This window comes from Uloborus diversus, chromosome 1 (genome assembly GCF_026930045.1).
Source record: "Uloborus diversus isolate 005 chromosome 1, Udiv.v.3.1, whole genome shotgun sequence".
NCBI lineage: Eukaryota > Metazoa > Arthropoda > Arachnida > Araneae > Uloboridae > Uloborus > Uloborus diversus.
The window spans coordinates 28337542-28357247 of NC_072731.1; the positions used below are offsets into that span (position 1 = coordinate 28337542).

General features: G+C 34.6%; 1 protein-coding gene across 5 annotated transcripts in view; it reads left to right on the forward strand.

Annotated features, from left to right (window-relative positions):
- Nucleotides 1–19706, forward strand: part of LOC129234509 (solute carrier family 52, riboflavin transporter, member 3-A-like) — a 37768-nt gene that overhangs the window by 6191 nt on the left and 11871 nt on the right. For 3 of the 5 annotated variants that reach the window (XM_054868511.1, XM_054868515.1, XM_054868512.1), the window contains exons 2-5: nucleotides 1635–1885; nucleotides 12306–12547; nucleotides 13991–14276; nucleotides 15730–15933. In XM_054868511.1, coding sequence (XP_054724486.1) covers nucleotides 1724–1885; nucleotides 12306–12547; nucleotides 13991–14276; nucleotides 15730–15933 — 894 coding nt within the window. In that variant the 5' untranslated portion in view covers nucleotides 1635–1723. The remainder of the gene's footprint in view (nucleotides 1–1634; nucleotides 1886–12305; nucleotides 12548–13990; nucleotides 14277–15729; nucleotides 15934–19706) is intronic. The other 2 variants (XM_054868514.1, XM_054868513.1) reach the window with 1 other exon arrangement.

Sequence of the window (19706 nt, forward strand, 5' to 3'; positions counted from 1 at the left end):
ATATCGCGAAGAATCCCCTCTAAAAATGAGAAACTTTCCCCTTGAAAACACCCCCCTAAAAATTTCAATGGCACAGTCTGCGCCATGACCCTTTCTAGGTGGGCACTCTTGCAAATATTATTCTCAATATAGTAAATTGCTCAACAGGCATTGAAATTAGAACCATTAATACAGCGATTCAAATGTTATTCAAAATGTTATGTTAATCGAAACTGTTAACCTAGAATTTGAAGTTAGATAATACAAATATAAATATAGTTAGAATTCAGCAAAAAAAGTTTTAAACTCAAATAGATTCAGTAATTAAGTCTTAAAAGTAGTTGGTTTCGACATCCAAGTATAATTTGGTTAGTTTTAACTGCATGTGTTCTAATTTAATTGTTTTAACTAGCAAACATTTTAATTACCATACTTAACTATTTTTGCAGGTTAAGAGGAGAATGCTCGCCGCGTTGATTAATCCTGCATCATTTCCTTAAATTGAAGCACTTCGTTCCGCAAGATTAGCAAACCTTAAGATTTAGTTAATTATACTTTCTCTGCCTAAACCAAAATCTTTTCAGAATGATATCCACGATAGTTAGATCTTTTAATTAACACTTTACTTGTCTCACCCTACTGATCTCATTAATTGTTAATTTCGCAGTTGGTTGTTTATTTCACGAGGCAATTCGATATTTTCTCACAAGAAAATAAACGAATGATGAAGAAAATGATTATTCTACATCTGAGCCGAAGAAAGTTAAACTGGTCTCGAGTTGATGACGGATTAAATTTTAATTATGATAGTCTCAAGTTTGTGGACAGTTTCTTTTTACCAACATTATGTCCTAAAAGTGTTTTCAAAAGAGTCTTTCACAAGAGGGTGTTCGTTTTATTTAAAGAGAAGCTAATCAACACTACATACAGGGTGAGTCTAAATTCTTAGGCAAAATTTTAAGAGGGGATAGAGAGGAGGATAAGGAGCTAGAATCATGCAGGAACATATGGTCGCAAACGCAGGTACATGTACACAAAGCCAGAAATTGATATAGTATGTACAACAGGTCGCAAAAAGGCAATTTTACATAACATTTTAGTTAAAAAAAAAGTTTGAAGTAACTTTTGAGATTTGCGAAATGCTTCTGCAACACATACGTTGCAATGACATAACCTTATCGAAAAACTATCGTTTGCGCGATCTCATTTTAAATTAGCGTTCAGATGGTTACCACTTTTTTTTCCCCGGCTCTGACTAAATAATTTTTTTTTGTTTTGAGGTAAAAATTTCCCCTTTTGATTATTATTTAATAATTTATCTTTTTTTTAAAAAAGGATTTTAGCTGTATTTATGGAGGGTTGCGTTTAATTTACTCGGGAATTTTCGATTTACCGTTTTCTTCTTTTAAGAATGATTATTTTGACGGGAAATTTTACAGTATTTTCTTTTCTTTACTTGAAGGCCGATTGTTGAACATGCCTCACTTGACATAATTTTTATTTTCGAGGTAGACGGTGCGAAGCCGGGCAATGCAGTTAGTAACGTAATAAAAAAAAAGGTGTAGTTAATTGTTTTTTCATGTGTAATTTTCATTGCAAGTGTGACAAATTTTCTCGATTTTTAAAAATTTTATCTTATTATCTTTTAATTACAGGAATATTTTGACAAAATAAAAATTTCCAGCATCTCGCACGTTTTGTTCCATTTTCAGTTTAAGTTTCTGGCACCCATTTTGCCGATTTGATGGCCAATCGGCGTCCAAAACTACGCGTCCAGCTCTTGAGCGCCGCGTTCGGTTTAGGGTCCTGGATCGCAATGACAGGACTCTGGGTGGAGCTACCAGTGCTTGTACAAAGACTTCCGGAAGGATGGGCTCTACCTTCCCAGTTGGCTCTCTACCTTCAAGTAAGATCACTCTTTAAAGATACAATAAAACCTCAATAAGTAGTCAACCGTTTAAGTGGTCACTCCGCTTAAGTCGTTGTTTTCCTTTGGTCCCGACAAGATCTCATTCACAGTAATGTAAAATGATCCTCTTTTACTGGTCACCAAATTTAATTTTATCCCGGTTAACTAGTCACTCAAAAATTGTTTTCTAAAATTGTCTTTTCTTATCGATCTTAGAAAATAGCGTTAGGCTTAGTTGAAATGCTGTGTGAGAGTGATTTTTCATCGAAATCTCGCTTCTCACTTCTGGTCATTGCTTCTTGCTGCGACTCTGTCTAGTACCAATCATATGAATCAAACTCCATCCAGCAAGACAGACAAAATTTAGTACCTGGAGAACGTTTGTCAGTATTTAACGTACAACAAGGTACAACAGACGCAGAATTTAAAGCTTGAAGCACGTTAGAAGACAGATTTATTTTCAGTAAGCAACAACTTCATCAGTCAACACTGATCAAGTGTTTTAATGAACAGTAAGTACATTAAAATGAGTTATTATGGTTAAGTAATGTATAAGTAAAAGAAAATAAAACTAGGTAACTATAACAAGTGTTTTTTTCCTTCTTTTTAAAGTTTCCAATAATTTATAGACATGGATTATACAAGTTTTTGGTTTTTCTCACTGAATTCTACAGCTATTCATGAAAGTACTTGTGAGAAGTTTTTTTCCTTCCTCATTTCCCACTCCACATAAGTAGTCACTCCGCATAAGTGATCAAAATTTTTTAGTCCCTCGAGTGACGACTTAACGAGGTTTTACTGTATTATCATTATCTTCCTTACTAATTATTATTATTATTTAATTATTATTTTTTAAAATTATAATTATTTGACTTTTCCTTTTCAGGGCATATTTTTTTGAAATTTTCACTTTCCTTAACTTTTCATGTTTCCTAAACCCTAAACAGGTGTATCAAATTATTGAACCAAAAGCGTCCAAGTTCAATCCAATGAACTGCTCTTTCAAAACAGGTGATAAGCAGGGGGTGAAGGTGGATTTTTGGTAACACAATAAAGGACCGTGAGCTTTTACTAGAGGTGCGACATCGATGTAAAAAAATTAAAACATCGATGGTATAGATACATCAACCAGGATTCAGTAAAAACCTGAACTTATTTTGCATGACAGCTCACAGGAGCTCAGCTCCTCCTCTTTTCCAAATTTTGGCGAATTTTTACATATTTGATTGGAGTTCAGACCATATACGTGTGTAAATGAGATCTGTATTTGAGATTTATAGGGCTTCGGTACATTAATTCCTTTGTAAAAAATATAAGGGGTATGACATTGATGTCGATGTTTCCGAGAGTTCCATATTTTAAAGTCAATTTATAGATACCATCGTTTTTACTTTCTTCTATATCTAATATATAGAAGAAAGTATTGGATTCGTGCAAATTTTCGAATTTCGAATTTTGACAGATTCGAACGTTTTGAGGTGTGCTGAGTCCATTTCGACTATTTTTGGAAAATGTCTGTCTTTCTGTGTGTGTGTGTGTATGTGTGTGTGTGTATGTGTGTGTGTGTATGTGTGTCACGTCTGTGTGTGACCAGTTTTTTGTGGCCGCTCTACAGCAAAAACTACCGCATGAAATCGAACGAAATTTGGTACACATATGTGCCCCTATGTGAACTTGTGCCCATTCATTTTTGGCGCGAATTCATCCAAGGGGGGTGGAGCAATGGGACGTTTTTTGAGTTACGCGTGCTCGCTATTCCTCAAGAAGTAACTGGCGGAATCAAACAAAATTTTGTCCACATGTTGCCCCTAACAGGAGCAGGTGTTGATTCAATTTTGGTGTCAATAGCTCAAACGAGGGTTGAGTTATAGAACGTTTTTTGTCATCAATTGTGACTGCTGTATCTCAAGAAATAACGACGGAATCAAACAAAAATTTTTTGACAAGTAGCCCTTAGTGGGTATAAGAGCTGGTTTTATTTTGGTGTCAACAGCTAAAAAGGGGGTTGCGCAATCGCCCGTTCTTTTTTTCCATTGTGAGTGCCCTATCTCAAGAAGTAATGCTACGTTCTGGTTGAAATTTGGAATACATGTGAATCCATATGCAAACAGGCTTTGGTTCAATTTTGGCGCCAATCGCGCCAAGAGGTGCTGATTTATTTTTATTATCATTATTTTTTTAGTGAATAAAAATAGCTTTATTAATGCAACAATAAGAAAGATAAATCGTAATAGATTGTCGTCTGCGTATTTCTCGTGATTTTAATTGTATGAAAATGATCGGAAATATCATCTCAATGATTTAAAATTTTTAACTGTTGCCATCCTATGTTTGTTTACAAATAAGATATTTGTAATTAATTCAAGCAAGGCTTTTAAAATAACTTTCAATTTTCGCTCTTTGCTTTGCTTTTGCAATGATTCAGACATTGGGATGGTCGTCAAGTTTTTGCATGTGTCATTTTGTTTTTGTTAGGAATATTGCTTCCTTGTCAAGTATGGGGAGGGATCAGAAAAAGGAAAAATATAGAAGAAAGTTTCGTGATAGCCACAACATACTAGTTTCTTTCTTCTTCTTTTTTTTTCCCCGAAGATCGATGTTTTGAAACATTGATGTTTTTCAAACAAAGTCGCTTCTCTGTGAGAAATTTATAAAAATTTTCAATTAAAATGCAAAAACACCAGCATCGAAAAAACATCGAACCTAAAATATCGATGTTCCAAAAACATTCGAATGTAATACATCGATGTTTCCAAAACATCGATGTCGCACCCCTAGCTTTTACGAAGGTGTTCCTCACACTTTGTTTGACTTTTCAATTTTTAGGTGTTTGGGTTAAAAGAAAATCTGGAATAATTATTGCAAAAATAGATTTAAAATATTACACTAGAAGGAACATGTTAACATCAGCCACAGCTGTTTTTAACCGACGTGAAATAAGTATTTCTGAAAATAAAAAGGAAAAATGAATACATATATTTGAAAAATTTAAATGCGTATTGAAGCAAATTTCACGCTAGAAACTTCATAGCTCATGCTTATTTACAATTTAAAAGCATGTCATCTAAAGTAAATATAACTTACTGAAAGAAGAACTATTTTAAAAGCAGTGGGATGAAAAATGAGAGAAGAGAATTTTTTTATTAGTGGGGGTCACCCACCACTTTTTAAGGGCGAGCTTTCAAGGAAATGGTGGGTGGCACTTACAGAGTGGTTTCACTATATGCAGCTGCGTCCGTTAATAGCGAAGTCAAAGGGACCAAATAAAAATTTCGTTATTGTCATAGTTTCGCTATAAAAAAATAAACAATGGACAGCAAAACGTGAAGAATAACTGTAAAACGTGAAACTATTGCGTTATAGCTATAAACTCACTGTATACGGTTTTGCTATAAACGGTACAGTATATACTGAGTAAAATAATACAATAAAACTTCTCTAAGTACTATAGTCGAACTCGTCTGTAACGAGCCCTAATTTAGCGAGGAAATCAGAAATACTTGGTACATTGATAAGTATTTGGAAGCATAACTCAATTTTAACGAGCAAACCCCGCTTAAAGCGAGCAATGTTTTTGGTATTCATGAAATTTCTATTGATTTCCAACTCAGCTTATATTTTTTAGCAAATTTTCTTCAAAATTCCAAAATCAGCCAAAGTTAGTGATAAGTCATAAATCTCAAGCACAATGATGACAGCATTTTTAAAATTTGTGGAGTAAAGAAAAATTTAAAACTAAAAAATGTTTGTGTATGTATATTCCCCAAGAACTGTGACATAAAAAGAAGACATTCAGACAGTGCAAAGCGAAGTAACGAACTTCTTTGGTACTGCACAGTGATTAAAAAGAAGAAGAAACGAGCTGATGTGTGCATCACATGACTTCCTTTTACTCTAATTTATTATCATTTCCCCATTACTGGCAATTTTAATGTGATTTAATAATTTACTCTTTAAATATCATCAACAATGGCCAAATTAAAACAGATTTTTTAAAAAAAAATGCCAAATTTGTCACCAAGTTGGCGACAAAACTTGAGGGACCAAAAAACTGGCGATATATCGCCAAGTATCCGCCAAATTATAACACCACTTGAGTTTACATTGAAATTATCAATGATTTCACCCCAAAAAGGGGCAAAAGACCCTTTTAGAAACACCCGAATGGAACCAAAAGGGGAGGTGCACAACTAGACCCCACTAGAAGTCTACGTACCAAATTTCAACTTTCTAGGACTTACCGTTCTTGAGTTATGCGACATACATACTCACATACGCACATACGTACATACAGACGTCATGAGAAAATTCGTTGTAATTAACTCGGGAATCGTCATTATGGATATTTCGCGTGTCTATACGTTCTTATGCACTTATCCACGTGTGATCTAGTCGAAAAAAACCCTCATCATTCATTCGGGGGTGAGTAAAATGGAAATTAAGGTCGATTTTTGAGTGAAAATTTTTTTGCGAATGCTATACTTCCTTTTTAGTAAAAGGAAGTAAAAAAGCAACTATAATGGATTGTTATGACTATTTTCAAAAACTCGTGTTTTTTTTTTTTTTTTTACGAGCACTCGCTTATAACGAGAAAATATCGCGGTCTCCTTGCGTTCGTCTTAAGCAAGTTCAACTGTATGCGGTAGAGCGTCGCAATCAAACGCAGGCAACTTCATCTCTACTTTTATATCCAAACGACTACCAGCCAATAAAACCCCAGAGAATTCTACTTGTCTTCAACCATTAATTATGGTTTTTTGCCGCAAATGTGGTCCACAAATGTAGTCAACTCGCCAACTTTATGACCTATTTTATCGTCGACATTCTTGCTTGATAATAATTCTTAATAAAAATTTAAGAATTCTGTACATGTTGTTTCTTTGCAAGCATAGTGTCAAAACAGGGAAAAACCCTACCACCTTTGCTAAAATATATGCAAATTTGTTTGAGTATACATAATCTCTCTGACGAAAAAAAAAGCGAGTCTCAATTGGGAAGAGTTGGACGAAAAGGACAAAAATCTCAAGATGTCTTGTATACTGTATGGAGAAACATTCTTGAATTTCTTACGTTTTTTTAGAAATTCACATTTTTATGCATTGACAAAGAGTTCGTTGTTAAATCCTATACCCATACCAGCATTGATTAAGAAATTCGTGCTTTAGTTCCCTTTTAATTTGCCACATGCTAATTTTCTTTTCTCTTCATATTTATTTTAAGTCGATATGTCACACGTGTTTCGAGTTGGGAAAAGCCTCCCTTAAATGGCAGCTTCTCAAACAAAAGTATGTTAAACATCATTTACGTTAAATACACCGCCAGCTCAGTCATTTCCAGCCGAGGACTGCAGTTTCGTGCTTATTAGCACTCATCAGCCCGGCATAGGAAAGTGACTGAGCTGGAGATGGAAAACCTCTTAAGGAAGCCAAGAGTGCCAAACAAACTGGTAGCTAATATAGAATTAGCGCAAACCAGACGAGTGACCGAAACAATGGTTCGGTTCAACTCGAATTTTGAAGGCAAGGCAGGTATATTCAGTAAGTTACCGCCCTATAGCCAGGGCTAAGGCAGAAATACGTGAAATACACTTTCCTATGCCGGGCTGATGAGTGCTAATAAGCACGAAACTGCAGTCCTCGGCTGGAAATGACTGAGCTGGCGGTGTATTTCACGTATTTCTGCCTTAGCCCTGGCTATAGGGCGGTAACTTACTGAATCATTTACGTTGTAAAGAAAAAGAAACAACAACGTATAATTGCGCAATACTGAAACATGTGTTTCGGGTCCCATTTTTCAATGCAAAATAAACGAGCCACGGAAGAAAAGACATTCGGCAAAAACGCAGAGGCAGATCAGTAAGTAGCTTAAAACGTAAAAATAGCGTATTAACCGAATAAACAATGAGAAAATTATAAACAATAAAGAACCAATAGGAATGCAAAAAATGAGTAAGCGCTTTCTCATTTAAAAAGGGGTTCCTTGTAACCTCGAAACACGTGTTTGCACTAATCTGCAGTTTTGCGCAATTAGGGTAGGTGGGGGTAAAGCCCCGCCTTTTGTCCTGACTAGGCACTCCAGAGACGAGAAAGGGGGATAAGTCTGTTTTTTACTACTTTGATCTAACTTTTCTAGTACATTATTTGAACATTGTAAAATGTAGAATTTGAAAAGAAAAATCAATGAATTACACGTTAATACTGGTACATTAAAGCTTCACTTTCGCATGAAAACAGTTATTTTAATGGCTGATTAAAAGCATAATGGCGCGTTTTTCAGAAAGTGACAAAATGGGGGAAACCCGCAGTTGTTTTGGGGTAAAACCCCGCATCTCCAAAAGATCAAAGATTTTCTCCACTCGGCTGAAAATTGTCTCTTTTTTGAAATATTATAAATATTTTTGTTTAGCATGTGTTTTGTACAACTTATTCAACTTAAAAAATTAATTGTTGGTGGACATTTACTCATGAAGTTTTAATTTGGATAAGATTTGTTAGGAAAAATCTTGCATTCATTTCAATTAAAATGTGCTTTCATTGTGTAATATTTTTTTCTCTTTTTTTTTTTTTTTTTTTTGTACGTTTCATTTTTTGTTCTAGTACCTTCAGAAGAAAAACAATTCAGAACCATGATAAATGTCGAGCTTAATGAAACACGTAACTTAATTGCAGGCATCTCTTCGTTCTGTATGGTAGACATTAAAGTTAGGTTCAAAAATATCGATTGAAGATATCTTTGAAAAATGAAACAAAAGCTTGTTCGAAGAAGAAACAAATTTCCCTATAATTTCGAGTGAAACTGTAGAGAATAACTCGAAGCTTATCCCTGCACATTGTGGCCTAGATAATTTCAATATGACAAGAAGGGGGAGGGTATGTAGAGGGGCTTTTTTTACATAAAACATCTAGATGCCTGCAAATGTACTGAGACACAGGAAGAGTCATTGGAAATGAAGGCGTTATTAATTAATTGTGTAACCTCAGCAGGACACGGTCCCATCCATAACATTTTTAGAAAACTCAACTTAGTGTACTGTTTACTTAAAGCACTGGGTACTACATATTCGATTAAATTATAGTCTCAGTCAATTAAACTAATTTTTATAATGCGACTGTCATTTTTCCCGGGTAATTAATCCTCCTTTTGTGGAGAAGAAAATATTATTTTTGTGACAGAGAGGAAAAAAAAAAAGATTAAACTTTTAAAGTGTGAGATATTTAAGTTCGGTACTGCTGAATAACAGTAAACCGATATGGTTCAAGGAGGTTTTTCAAGTATTTTTACTAAGCAGTCACCCTTTTTAATCACATTCATCTTGGTGGGGTAAAAATCCGCATTACGAGGTTTTACCCCATTTTGTGGGGCAAAACCTCGCAATTTTGTTTTCTCACTAAATTGTAATTTTCTCAATTATTACTAATCAGATGCTATAATTTGGAAGGATTATAGGTAACAACCCACGCAATGACTCTAATTCGAAAAAATGGGAAAATATGCCCCTTATTGACCATGGTGGTATAAAAACTGAGAATTGCGAGGCTTTACCCTCAACTACCCTATACGATGTTTTTCTTATCATTTTCACTGGTCTGTGCATAAGTTAAAACGAAATGACATTGACTTTAAATGAAGCATCATGGTAGATAAAGCTTTATCAACATTGTTAACTTGTCGTGTATTATAGTTTCAATTAATAAAGCACATTAAGATGTTTATTTCTATAGAAGTATACCAAATGCACGATTCAACCGTTATTAATACAGATTTTTATTTTGTTTCATCACTGCAAGAAAATTCTGAACTGTCACTGATTATTTGGGGGAACGTCCCGGGCTTTCACGGATTTCCCATGAAAAAGAAGAATGTTAGCGAAAAGTTTCCGGAGTTACCACAAGTTAAATGAAAGCAGACATCTCACTGTGGAAAATATTTTTAGCTACCGGTGTAAAGATGTACATAGCTTCTTTATTAGGTGCTTCTCCCTCAGCTCTGTCAGTCCTTCCAAATGCCCAAACGAGGGCAAAATGCAGTCTCTGGATGTAGTAGATTCGCAAAATTGCAGGCAAAAAAACAGCTTTGTGTTTGCTTACTGTTCTGTTTTAGTTTCGGCTATATTCGCTTTAGGAGCTTTCCTGGTAAATTAGGAAGGTGTCAAGTTAATACTATGAGCTAATACTGTTATTGGGAGTTTCCTAATTTTTTCCAGAAGCATGAGTGGCTTTTATTGCGAAGGTTTTTAAATTCTTCAGAAACATTCCAGGTTAATTTTAGGAAACTTACTGACTTGAAAAGGGAAACTTTCCTGTTTCTTGTCAGATATATTACTGGCAGAAACTAGGCACACTAACTGGCAATTGTTTTCCGAGAACGTTCTAGAATTCTTTCTTTACAGTGACGCATGGAACAACAAAACACATATTTAGTAAACGCAGTTTCTACCCACTGCACACTGCGTTAGTATCCAACGTGAATCATCGTGAGAAAAGGTACTCTACCTCTAGCTAATGCTCAGAGGGCTCAGAGCTGGCATTTAAGTCTACTAATGTAACGCCATCTCCCCTTCGAAAAGAAATCTTGCCATTTTAAAACAGCAAAGATTTTTATTATCGGGTACTGTAAAAGCACTTTTTTTTCGCTAATTTCGCTTCCCGTCGTAATCGCAAAAGTTTAAGCCTCGTGAAATATTGTTTCGTGGCTGTTTCTCAACAATGTTCATATGAAATGCGAAATTTTCAGCTCACGAAAGGATACCTTCATTTTCGCAAAAACTACTGCTCGCGAAAATAAGTGCTTTTACAGTACTGTACTACGTATAATCCTGTTCGATTTTTTTCATCATAGCGTAATTGAAGGCAATGAAGCGATTAAACTTCTAATAAGAAAAAAAAAATCTATTAATCATAAATAACCACTTAAAAGGGCAAATACGCAGTGCAGCAAAACAAACAGAAATCATGCACTTCGGATACAATTTTGTAGCAGGGTGCTTTTTTTCATCAACTTGTATATGGCTTAAATGTAAATTTGTAGTGCAAGTGGAAAGTAGTTAAGTGTAGCCAAAAAGAAATCTTAACTTTTATCGTTCGAAAAAAAATCAAATTAAGAAATGAAAAGTGTTTTCCAATTATTTTTCTAAAGGAGCTCATTCAAGAAATTTTTGTAGAAAATTTACGTTTCATCTGCAAATAAGACCTTAAAAAAAATTGTTTCTATGCATTAGCTTTTATGTCCATAATTCTTAAAAGGACTGTTGGAATTTATGTTTAAAAAAAGACAAAAAAAAAAAAAAAATAGTTGAGTTTTAGTTACTGAAAATTTTCAAATTGTGAAATGCTACTTTCTCTAAGTGTTTGTTTTTATCAATACTTTTTGTTTTCGCTTTGTAAGTGCGCTTGCTTTTGAAGTTTATTTTTTTTATGGATAACATATATGTTATACAAATTCATACATTTATGTGATTTATTGAAAATTAAAATGCGTTCGTATGATGAACAGTCGCTATTAAAACTCATTTTTAGTGGCATTATTGCCTTTTCATGGCAACAAAATTAGCATTTTTAAAGTAATGCAAGAGAAAATTCTTTTGAGTTTCAAAGAAAAATATCTTGAGCTTTGATTGAAGATTCTACACATTTTCAAAAATGAAGATATATTAGTTGCGATGAAGGCAGAAAACAAAACTGATGCAGTGAAAATCTAATGAGGTTAATGCACCAGTAATGGGCCATTTAAGGACATTAAATCAGTTGCGTTAAAAATTTTAGAGTGCTATTCTACAGTAAGATTATGTATTTATCATTGTTTGAATCTTTCGAGCTTGGACCTTTGATCTTGAAGAGCCTTCGAAGTACATACTATTTATGAAGACTTTGTGTTGTTATAAGCTGGATTTTAGTACTTTTTTAAGGCTATTGCTTCTCATAATAAACTTAGACTTGCCTCTGGCTGCGACCAGTTTACTATTAAAACTGCAGGTTGCATGTGGCACCAGTGACACCCCCTTCAGAGTGCCATTTAGCTACCTATGCTGCCGTGGGCAGGTGAAGGGCAGAAACTGAAAATTTTTAATTTTTAAATTCTTTTTTTGCATTTTTATCATCTGTTGTACGTTAGCTTTATTGTACAAGCTTGCTTATATGGTTTCCGCTGAAAACAACGCGCGTAAAAAAGTCTAATTCCAACATTTCCCTACTGTTAGTGCTGAATCCAACACGCATTTCTTCAACTATCTGGAAAACTCATTTCTGCAGATACTGCCGTTTACCTGTCCACGGCAGTATGGCACTCAGGGTGAATCTCCAAAGTGGGGTTTTATGCTATTTATTTCCCCCTTCTGGAAAGCTACGCTCTTCCGAATAGACTTATTTTAAATTTTTTCTTTTGTTCCTACATTAACGTCTTTGTTTTACCTCAAATTCAGGTAGCTAACATCGGACCCATAGCTTACGGTTTCTGCCATCATTGGTGGCCGAAATACGTCACTGAAGAAGCGGCCAATCATCTACAATTGGCAATTGGTGCTCTATCCACATTGCTCGTGATTTTCATGTGGACTTGGACAGCAAGTGGCATCAGCTTCGCATTCTTCTTACTGTCTTTTGGCCTGTCTCTAGTGGATTGCACTTCCTCCGTTACGTTTTTGCCGTACATGGCTAATTTTAGGTAAACAATTTTGAATACAGTAGAACCTCTTTAATCCAAACCTCCGTAATCCGAACGTCCATTACTCCGCACGTCTCCGAGATGAAATACATACAAAGATTATAAAATTTTGATAGCAAATTGAAACATATTTACAGTGTCGCAAATTTTAAACGTTAGTTTATAACTTAAGTGTTTAAACCAAAGATTTGTTGGGGAAAACCGTAAGTAGGGGGAACTATACTAACTCTCAATATTTTAGTCAGCAATGTGCTGGAATAAAGAATTGCTAATTTATTTTCTCTGATGAAAGATCTTTTCTTTAAACAACTAACTAAAGAAAACCGACTATTAATGTAGCATTTCGCATAAATTTATTTTCATGAACATAATCATCACATTTGCATTTTTCTGCTTTGATATTTCTTAACAATAAAATTTATGTTGTTAATAATTTTGATTAAAAAAAAATTCTTGATTTAATTATAAAACATTGAATAGCGAAACATCAATGTTCGGACCCCCCCCCCCCCACCCCCAGTACGTCGTTGGTAAAAAGATCGATGTTTTGTAAACATCTTTATCGATGTCACACCACTGCAGCATTTAACAACAAGAAAAAAAAAGTGTCAGCCATGGGCGAAAATATGTCATCCATTTCCGCAGCCTCAACATCACGCAAATGCGCCCAGTAGCTAATCTCTAAAAGTCTGTAAGCACCAGCGGGAAAAAAATGTCGCCACCTCTCTACTGTTCTGATATCTCTTTGGTGGATTTATTTCTATTTACGATGGTCAAGACTGGAACTATCGACAAAGGACAAGACAAAGGACCTTGTTTGGAAAGCTTACCGGCTACCCAAGTGATTGTGGTAACCGCTTTAAAAGTGGTTTCAGCTGAGACTAACTATGTTGGACATAGCCGAGTTACTGGAAAAAAAATTTGAAGCATGTAGTTGGAAAAGTAAATATCTCAAATTCCTACTTTTTTTCGCCAATGCATTTCTTTTTTCAGTTTTTAAATTTCAATACTTAGGTATACCAGCAACTTGAGACAGTCAGAGTGTAAAAGTGATCCCATTTAAATTCAAACCTTAAAGAGCACATTAAAGATTTCAAACATTTATGAGCGGAGATTATTGCACTTTCGAAGTCTTGCCTTTGGTAGCGGTCTTAAGCAGTTTAAAAAAAAAAAGGAAAAAATACCGTAACTCGTATTTTTTTGTAGCGACAGATATATGAAGTTTTCCTAAATAAATGTTTTAGGGGATACGTAGTTTTTTTCAGCCACACGTTTCATATATTGGTGGTCATTAACTATTTTAGAATTTTAACACTTTGCAATAAAATTGTCAATAAGTTTGTGTGTGTACCACTCGCACTAGTGTGGTCTGAAGCCTTAACTATCTTAAGCACCTTCTTTGTTGATTCAGAAACCATCTTTCACATAACCCTTATTTTACAGGGCCTGCTATTTAACGCCTTATTTAGTTGGGGAAGGACTGAGTGGCTTGCTTCCAAGTTTGGTTGCAATGGCTCAAGGTATTGAAGATCCCACCTGCGTGAATGAGACTAGGATTACTTTTTCTGCGGAGACGGGGCAGAATGTCACCTTCTTCGAAATGATTCCTCATGTCAACGAGCCGAGATTTTCGCCAGAATGGTTTTTTGGCTTCCTCTTGGCTCTGGTGATTGTGAGTTGGCTTGCTTTCATCGCTTTGGACAAAATGCCCCTGTGCCAAGCAGAAAGGGTTAGTAAAAGTTTCTATTCTAGTCATCATCGTCTTAATGAGCAGAATATAGCACCTTTCAAGTCGTAAAAATTCGTCTACGTTCAAAATCTTTTGAAGTTTTGCGTTAGTTGTCCGGTTTTTAATTTGACTGCGCATTGGTTTCTTGCCATTTGCAGGTCTTGAGTACAACCCCAGGAGCTGGCATCGATTATTTCGAATAGCATTATTATAGGCGGACAACAACAAACATTTGTGAATTTGAGCTGTATTTGAGTACGAATGTTGATTAGTGTTATTGGTACGTTGCAGAGCATCTCTATGAATCATTTGTGGAGCTACAGCTTTAAGTACGAGGGTTGATCCAAAAGTAAGATTCCTATCAATTTCACAAATATACAGCACTGTCTATTCTCATTGAAATGTACATCGTGGGGAAGAAAAAACCGTTTCTCTATTTTTATACATAATCCCTATCTTGTTCTGTGCATTATTGTCGACGGTGCCATAACTTCTGTATCGATGGCACATCGATCCTTTGATGCTCAGGAATTCACATAAGTTTTTTTCGTCCCGATTGAGTGTGTGGTGATGGACCACCTAGGGGGGTTTCACCAGAAAATCCGTGAAACGGAATCAGATTACGAAAAAATCCAATGATGTTTAAATTTAAATTTTGAGTCATAAAATTGTTCTTTCTACACAATTGACGGAAAGTGTTTATGCTACCTTTTTTTTTCTTTTTTTTAAAAACCTGATTGTTAAACATGCTTCTTCTAGACGAAACTTTTATTTTTGCCTTAGACCGAGCAACGCTGGATAATGCAGCTAGTGACATATAAATTAGTAAAGGTATATTTCATAGTTCTGTGTGCTTAATAGGTGTATGGTGTGATTGTTTCCAAAATTTATAGCTGCATTCGTTAAAGATTTATTATTAATATTTTACTTTAATGTTATGCAACGAGGAAGAAAAAAATATCTTAATGCAAGAGCTATTAAATTATTAAAAATAGGCATTAAAATATTAAAATTAAACTAAGACATCAATACGAAATATAGTTCTAAGTATACTCAAATTATTGAAACTGCTCAAATTAAAAGATTTAAACAAAAAGTTGAACAGAATCTTTAGCTATACTGTTTTCACACTCCTCCCCCCCTCTAGGAAAGTCTTGAATTAGAGAAACAATTGTTTTTTATTATATTTGGTAATATTTCTTGTTGTTTTTTAATAAAATACTCAATAAACCATAACTTTTGCTCCCTTCCCTCGAAAATTTTGTTCTCTTCCGTGGAAATATCGATATCTGGAGAGCGATATATCACGGATTTAAAATTTTGATATCGCACAGTCCTACTCAGAATGCGTAGAATGTTTAACAACCTCAAATTTGTTTCTTTAAAAATCCTTATCATTGTGAAGGATAAAAGTATTATTATTCTGTGTTTAAAAAGCTTTACTTCTTTTAAGGTTCCGTCAACTGAAGGGAATAATTCCCATGATCAGGCTCATGAGTTGGAATCGCTGAATGAGCTGCAAAAGAACGATGTGTCCTTTAAGAACGGTGACGTCATCATTCGAAACGCACCACATTCTCACCTTCTGTATTATTATCTGCTATTTCTGCAAGGCTGGGCTTCAGTAGCTACCTTTGGAATTTTTCCAGCTTTACAAGTAAGATTTCAATGACTAAACGGTCATAAAATAAAAAGCTCAGGTTTCCAACCCTAAAGTCCAAAGTTATTATTCAAATGTTAGAAATTAGTTTATGAATTCAACACTGTAATATATCCTGGCTCCCGCGAGAGAAGGAGACACTAGGAGTTCTATAGCAAGGGAACCGGGCTGAGAAATTTCCAGTATGAATAAGTTTGGTAAAATCTGAACTCTATTTTTCTATCTTTTCTAAACTTTTTAGAAAGGAAAGGGGGTTCAAAGTACGAATATGACGTGGCAAGGTGACCCGTTAATAAGTATCGGGGTCATGAGTAGTGACTGAAAAAAAATGTGAGAAACAGGAAATATTTTTAGGAGATACATATGACAAATTATTTTTCTAGTTTATCACTTTCAGAGGGAAATTCGAGGTGACATGGCTTGCCTACACATCATTTTGCGATAGGCATCAACCAGCCGCCCTGTTCAGCTTAATTTTAAATCATATCGATGCACCACAGCTATTTAAAGATAGGAACCATTTTCTTTTCTTGTAAATCAACAACTTTCTGAACTTAATTAACGACCCAATGGCTAAATTCTTTAACTCCAAATTCAATTTCATAATACTGACTTATTTAATTTTTACCCGACTGCGCGTGCGCGACGCAAAGGAGAGTAATGTGTTTAAGAGTCTATGTATGTATGTTTGTTCCTATGTGGCGTTGTACAGGCTAAACCTCTTGGCCGATTTTGATAAATCTTACTTCAATCGGTTTGTCTTATTGGGAGTGTCACTAAGCACATGACAGTAATCAAAATTCCCCATATCAGCAACCAGCCGCCATATTGTCAGTTCGGGATCGTGTCGCACGCTACCTGCGTGGTGCGACAAATGCAGGTAGCGTTTTCACTGCCTGAATGTTTTGTTTACTAAGTCTACTAATTCGATTTTCATCTCTAACATGTTGCATTTGTTTTTGTCGTGATTCAGGGGACTGAGTTTCGCGACGTGTGCTCTCTTGACGGACTTTTTAAGCCTTTTATTATACTTGGCCTGTTTGTCAAGGAGGAATCTGAGGCCTGCTTTTGCTTATATCTCAGCGACTAGACCAATTAGAGACTCCGGGATTTCACTAAATGATTTGCTTAGTCTTAAGTGATAACTTAACGCTGAACAATTAAAGTTCTAAAATAAAATTATTATTTCAGTTAGGATGGAAAACAGAAAGTTTTATGTAATTTCCGTTTTAAATGTTTAAATATAAAACAAATTATTACATGTTTTGTTGCCTTGTAACAGTAATATTAAAAGCAATCATAATGAAAATTTTGAACCAAGGCTTCTCTGAAGCAAGCATGAAATTAGCAAGCATAAATCCTAGAGAGGAACGAAGATTAATTTTTAGTGCCAACTGCTTAAAGTTTCAGACACGTATATAGGTTTTTTTCACTTTTAGTACCGAGCATTTATATGAAAAAATAAGGTGAAGTTTCGTGATGGTAAAATTATTGTTTCTGAAATACGTTTACACTAAAAAGAATAAAATAACTGATTTTTTAAAAAAATACTAAGCACTTTTCATAATGCACTCAAAAGGACAAAATAACTTTTCTAGGTCAGAAAGGACAACTTAAGAATTCCTGTAGTTTTCGAAAATTCCAAGAAAATGACACCACAAACGAAGAAAAGTGCGGTTCTATAGTTATTTCAAATCACTTTCCCTATAAGAAAAAAATATGCATGTTTCAACACTCAAAGTTATGATTGAAAACTAGTTAATGATAAGAAATACTCTACATGACTTGAGCCGCACTTTTCTTCGTTTGTGGTGTCATTTTCTTGGAATTTTCGAAAACTACAGGAATTCTTAAATTGTCCTTTCTGACCTAGAAAAGTTATTTTGTCCTTTTGAATGCATTATGAAAAGTGCTTAGTACTTTAAAAAAATTCAGTTATTTAGTTTTGGAGAAAGATTTGACTGACGACTTTTCCGCATTGTTAATATAGCTGTAGTTGATTAAAGTTCGCGCATTTTTGCTAAAGGTCAAGCAAATGTAGCTTTACGCCGAGTAAGGTCCCTAGAGGGACTAACAAGTTTAGACCACTGTAAGCTACTTAATAATCCTCACGGCATAAACTTTCTCAATAAAATGACAAGATTGCGAAATGTTTCGTCTTATGATCATAATAACTAAGTCAATGAAAATTAACTAAGAAGGGTAAAATAAAAAATAATTATTAAATAAAACCCCGACTGCGTAAAAAAAAAAAAAAAAAAAAAAATCTGAAAAGGAAAAAGTATAAGCCAGGTAGTTTAGAATTTTATTAAGTATTACTGAATGACTACTCCATTGAAATAGTTTTAGAATCGATACACACATAAGACAAACTCTAAATTTAAATGCAGAATAGAAGGATCAGCAGTCGGAGCCCATTCAAATTTTACGACTGGGTCAAAAAGGAATGGGCTCCGACTGTTGATCCTTCTATTCTGCTTTTGAATTTATGATTTGTCTTATGTGTGTATCGACGTATCGACTATAAAACTATTTCTAATGGAGTATTTATTCAGTAATACTTAATAAAATTCTAAACTACTGGGCTTATATTTTTTTCTTTTTAGTTTTTTTTTTATTTTTACGCAGTCGAGTTTTTGTTTTTATTTAATTACTATTTTTTTTGTGTAAGTTTACACACACGTAGGAGGTTAATAATATGTTCTGAAAATCAGAAACTGCATTGATTGAAAATTTTAAATTTTTACAAGTGTAAATATTATTTTACTCATAAAACACTTTATTTCAAACTTTGAAGACAAAGCAAAAAGTGAAAATAAGTTAAATGTGTTAAAAATTTTATTCGAAATGTACCTTTTCCCTCGTTTAAAAGACCTTTTTTTTTTTTTTTTGATTGTCCGTTCAACTTGGCCCCCAAGATTTGTCGGACGCTGTCAATGAGTATTTAACGAGGAAGGATCGAAAGGTAATGCTTAAATCGCTCTAAATTTGTTTCTTTTTACATATAATATTTGATTATCAAAGCATGATATAATGGAGGTAACCTTCAACAATATCAGTCACAGATACCGAGAATGTGCTGATGAAATGATTCGAAGTGACGGACGCGTTTCAGTTCAGAATGTTACAGATGCATTGAACGTGTCTTGGGGCTTTGCTTGAGGAATAACTGCTCATTTGGGACACCACAAAATCCATGCCATGTGATGTAAGTTTGTGCTCAAGAATGACGGTGTAAGAGCTTTAAAACCGTGGCCCAGCAACCGAAATCTTGAACTTAAACAAAATGGTTTTTAAACTTTGATTCAACGATGGTGCAAATGAATGCCAGTTCATTGATCAAAGATCTTGAACAGTTTCCGCTTGTAACATGGCTATTTCACAGTATTTTGTCCAAATGTAGAGTCCGCAACGTGACACTTTTTTTGCCATAAATATTTAATTTGCTGTTTGATTAGCACAAAATTTTATTCTGAGTTAATCCTACCAACATATAAACACAAAATAAAACAATGTGCTAATCAAACAGTAAATTAAATAGTTATGGCAAAAAAAGTGTCATGTTGAGGACTATACATTCGGACAAAACACTGAAATGGTCTAAGAGCATTATTGATGAAGCAGTTCATTAATGAAGTTTCTGTAATATAAGACAAATTAATTTTTCATCCCTTCTCGTATGACTAGTAGCACATATTTGGGGTCTATATGACATGCATCTCACGCCTTAATATGACCTATTAGGCCCCATGGGATGGCTACATTTTTGA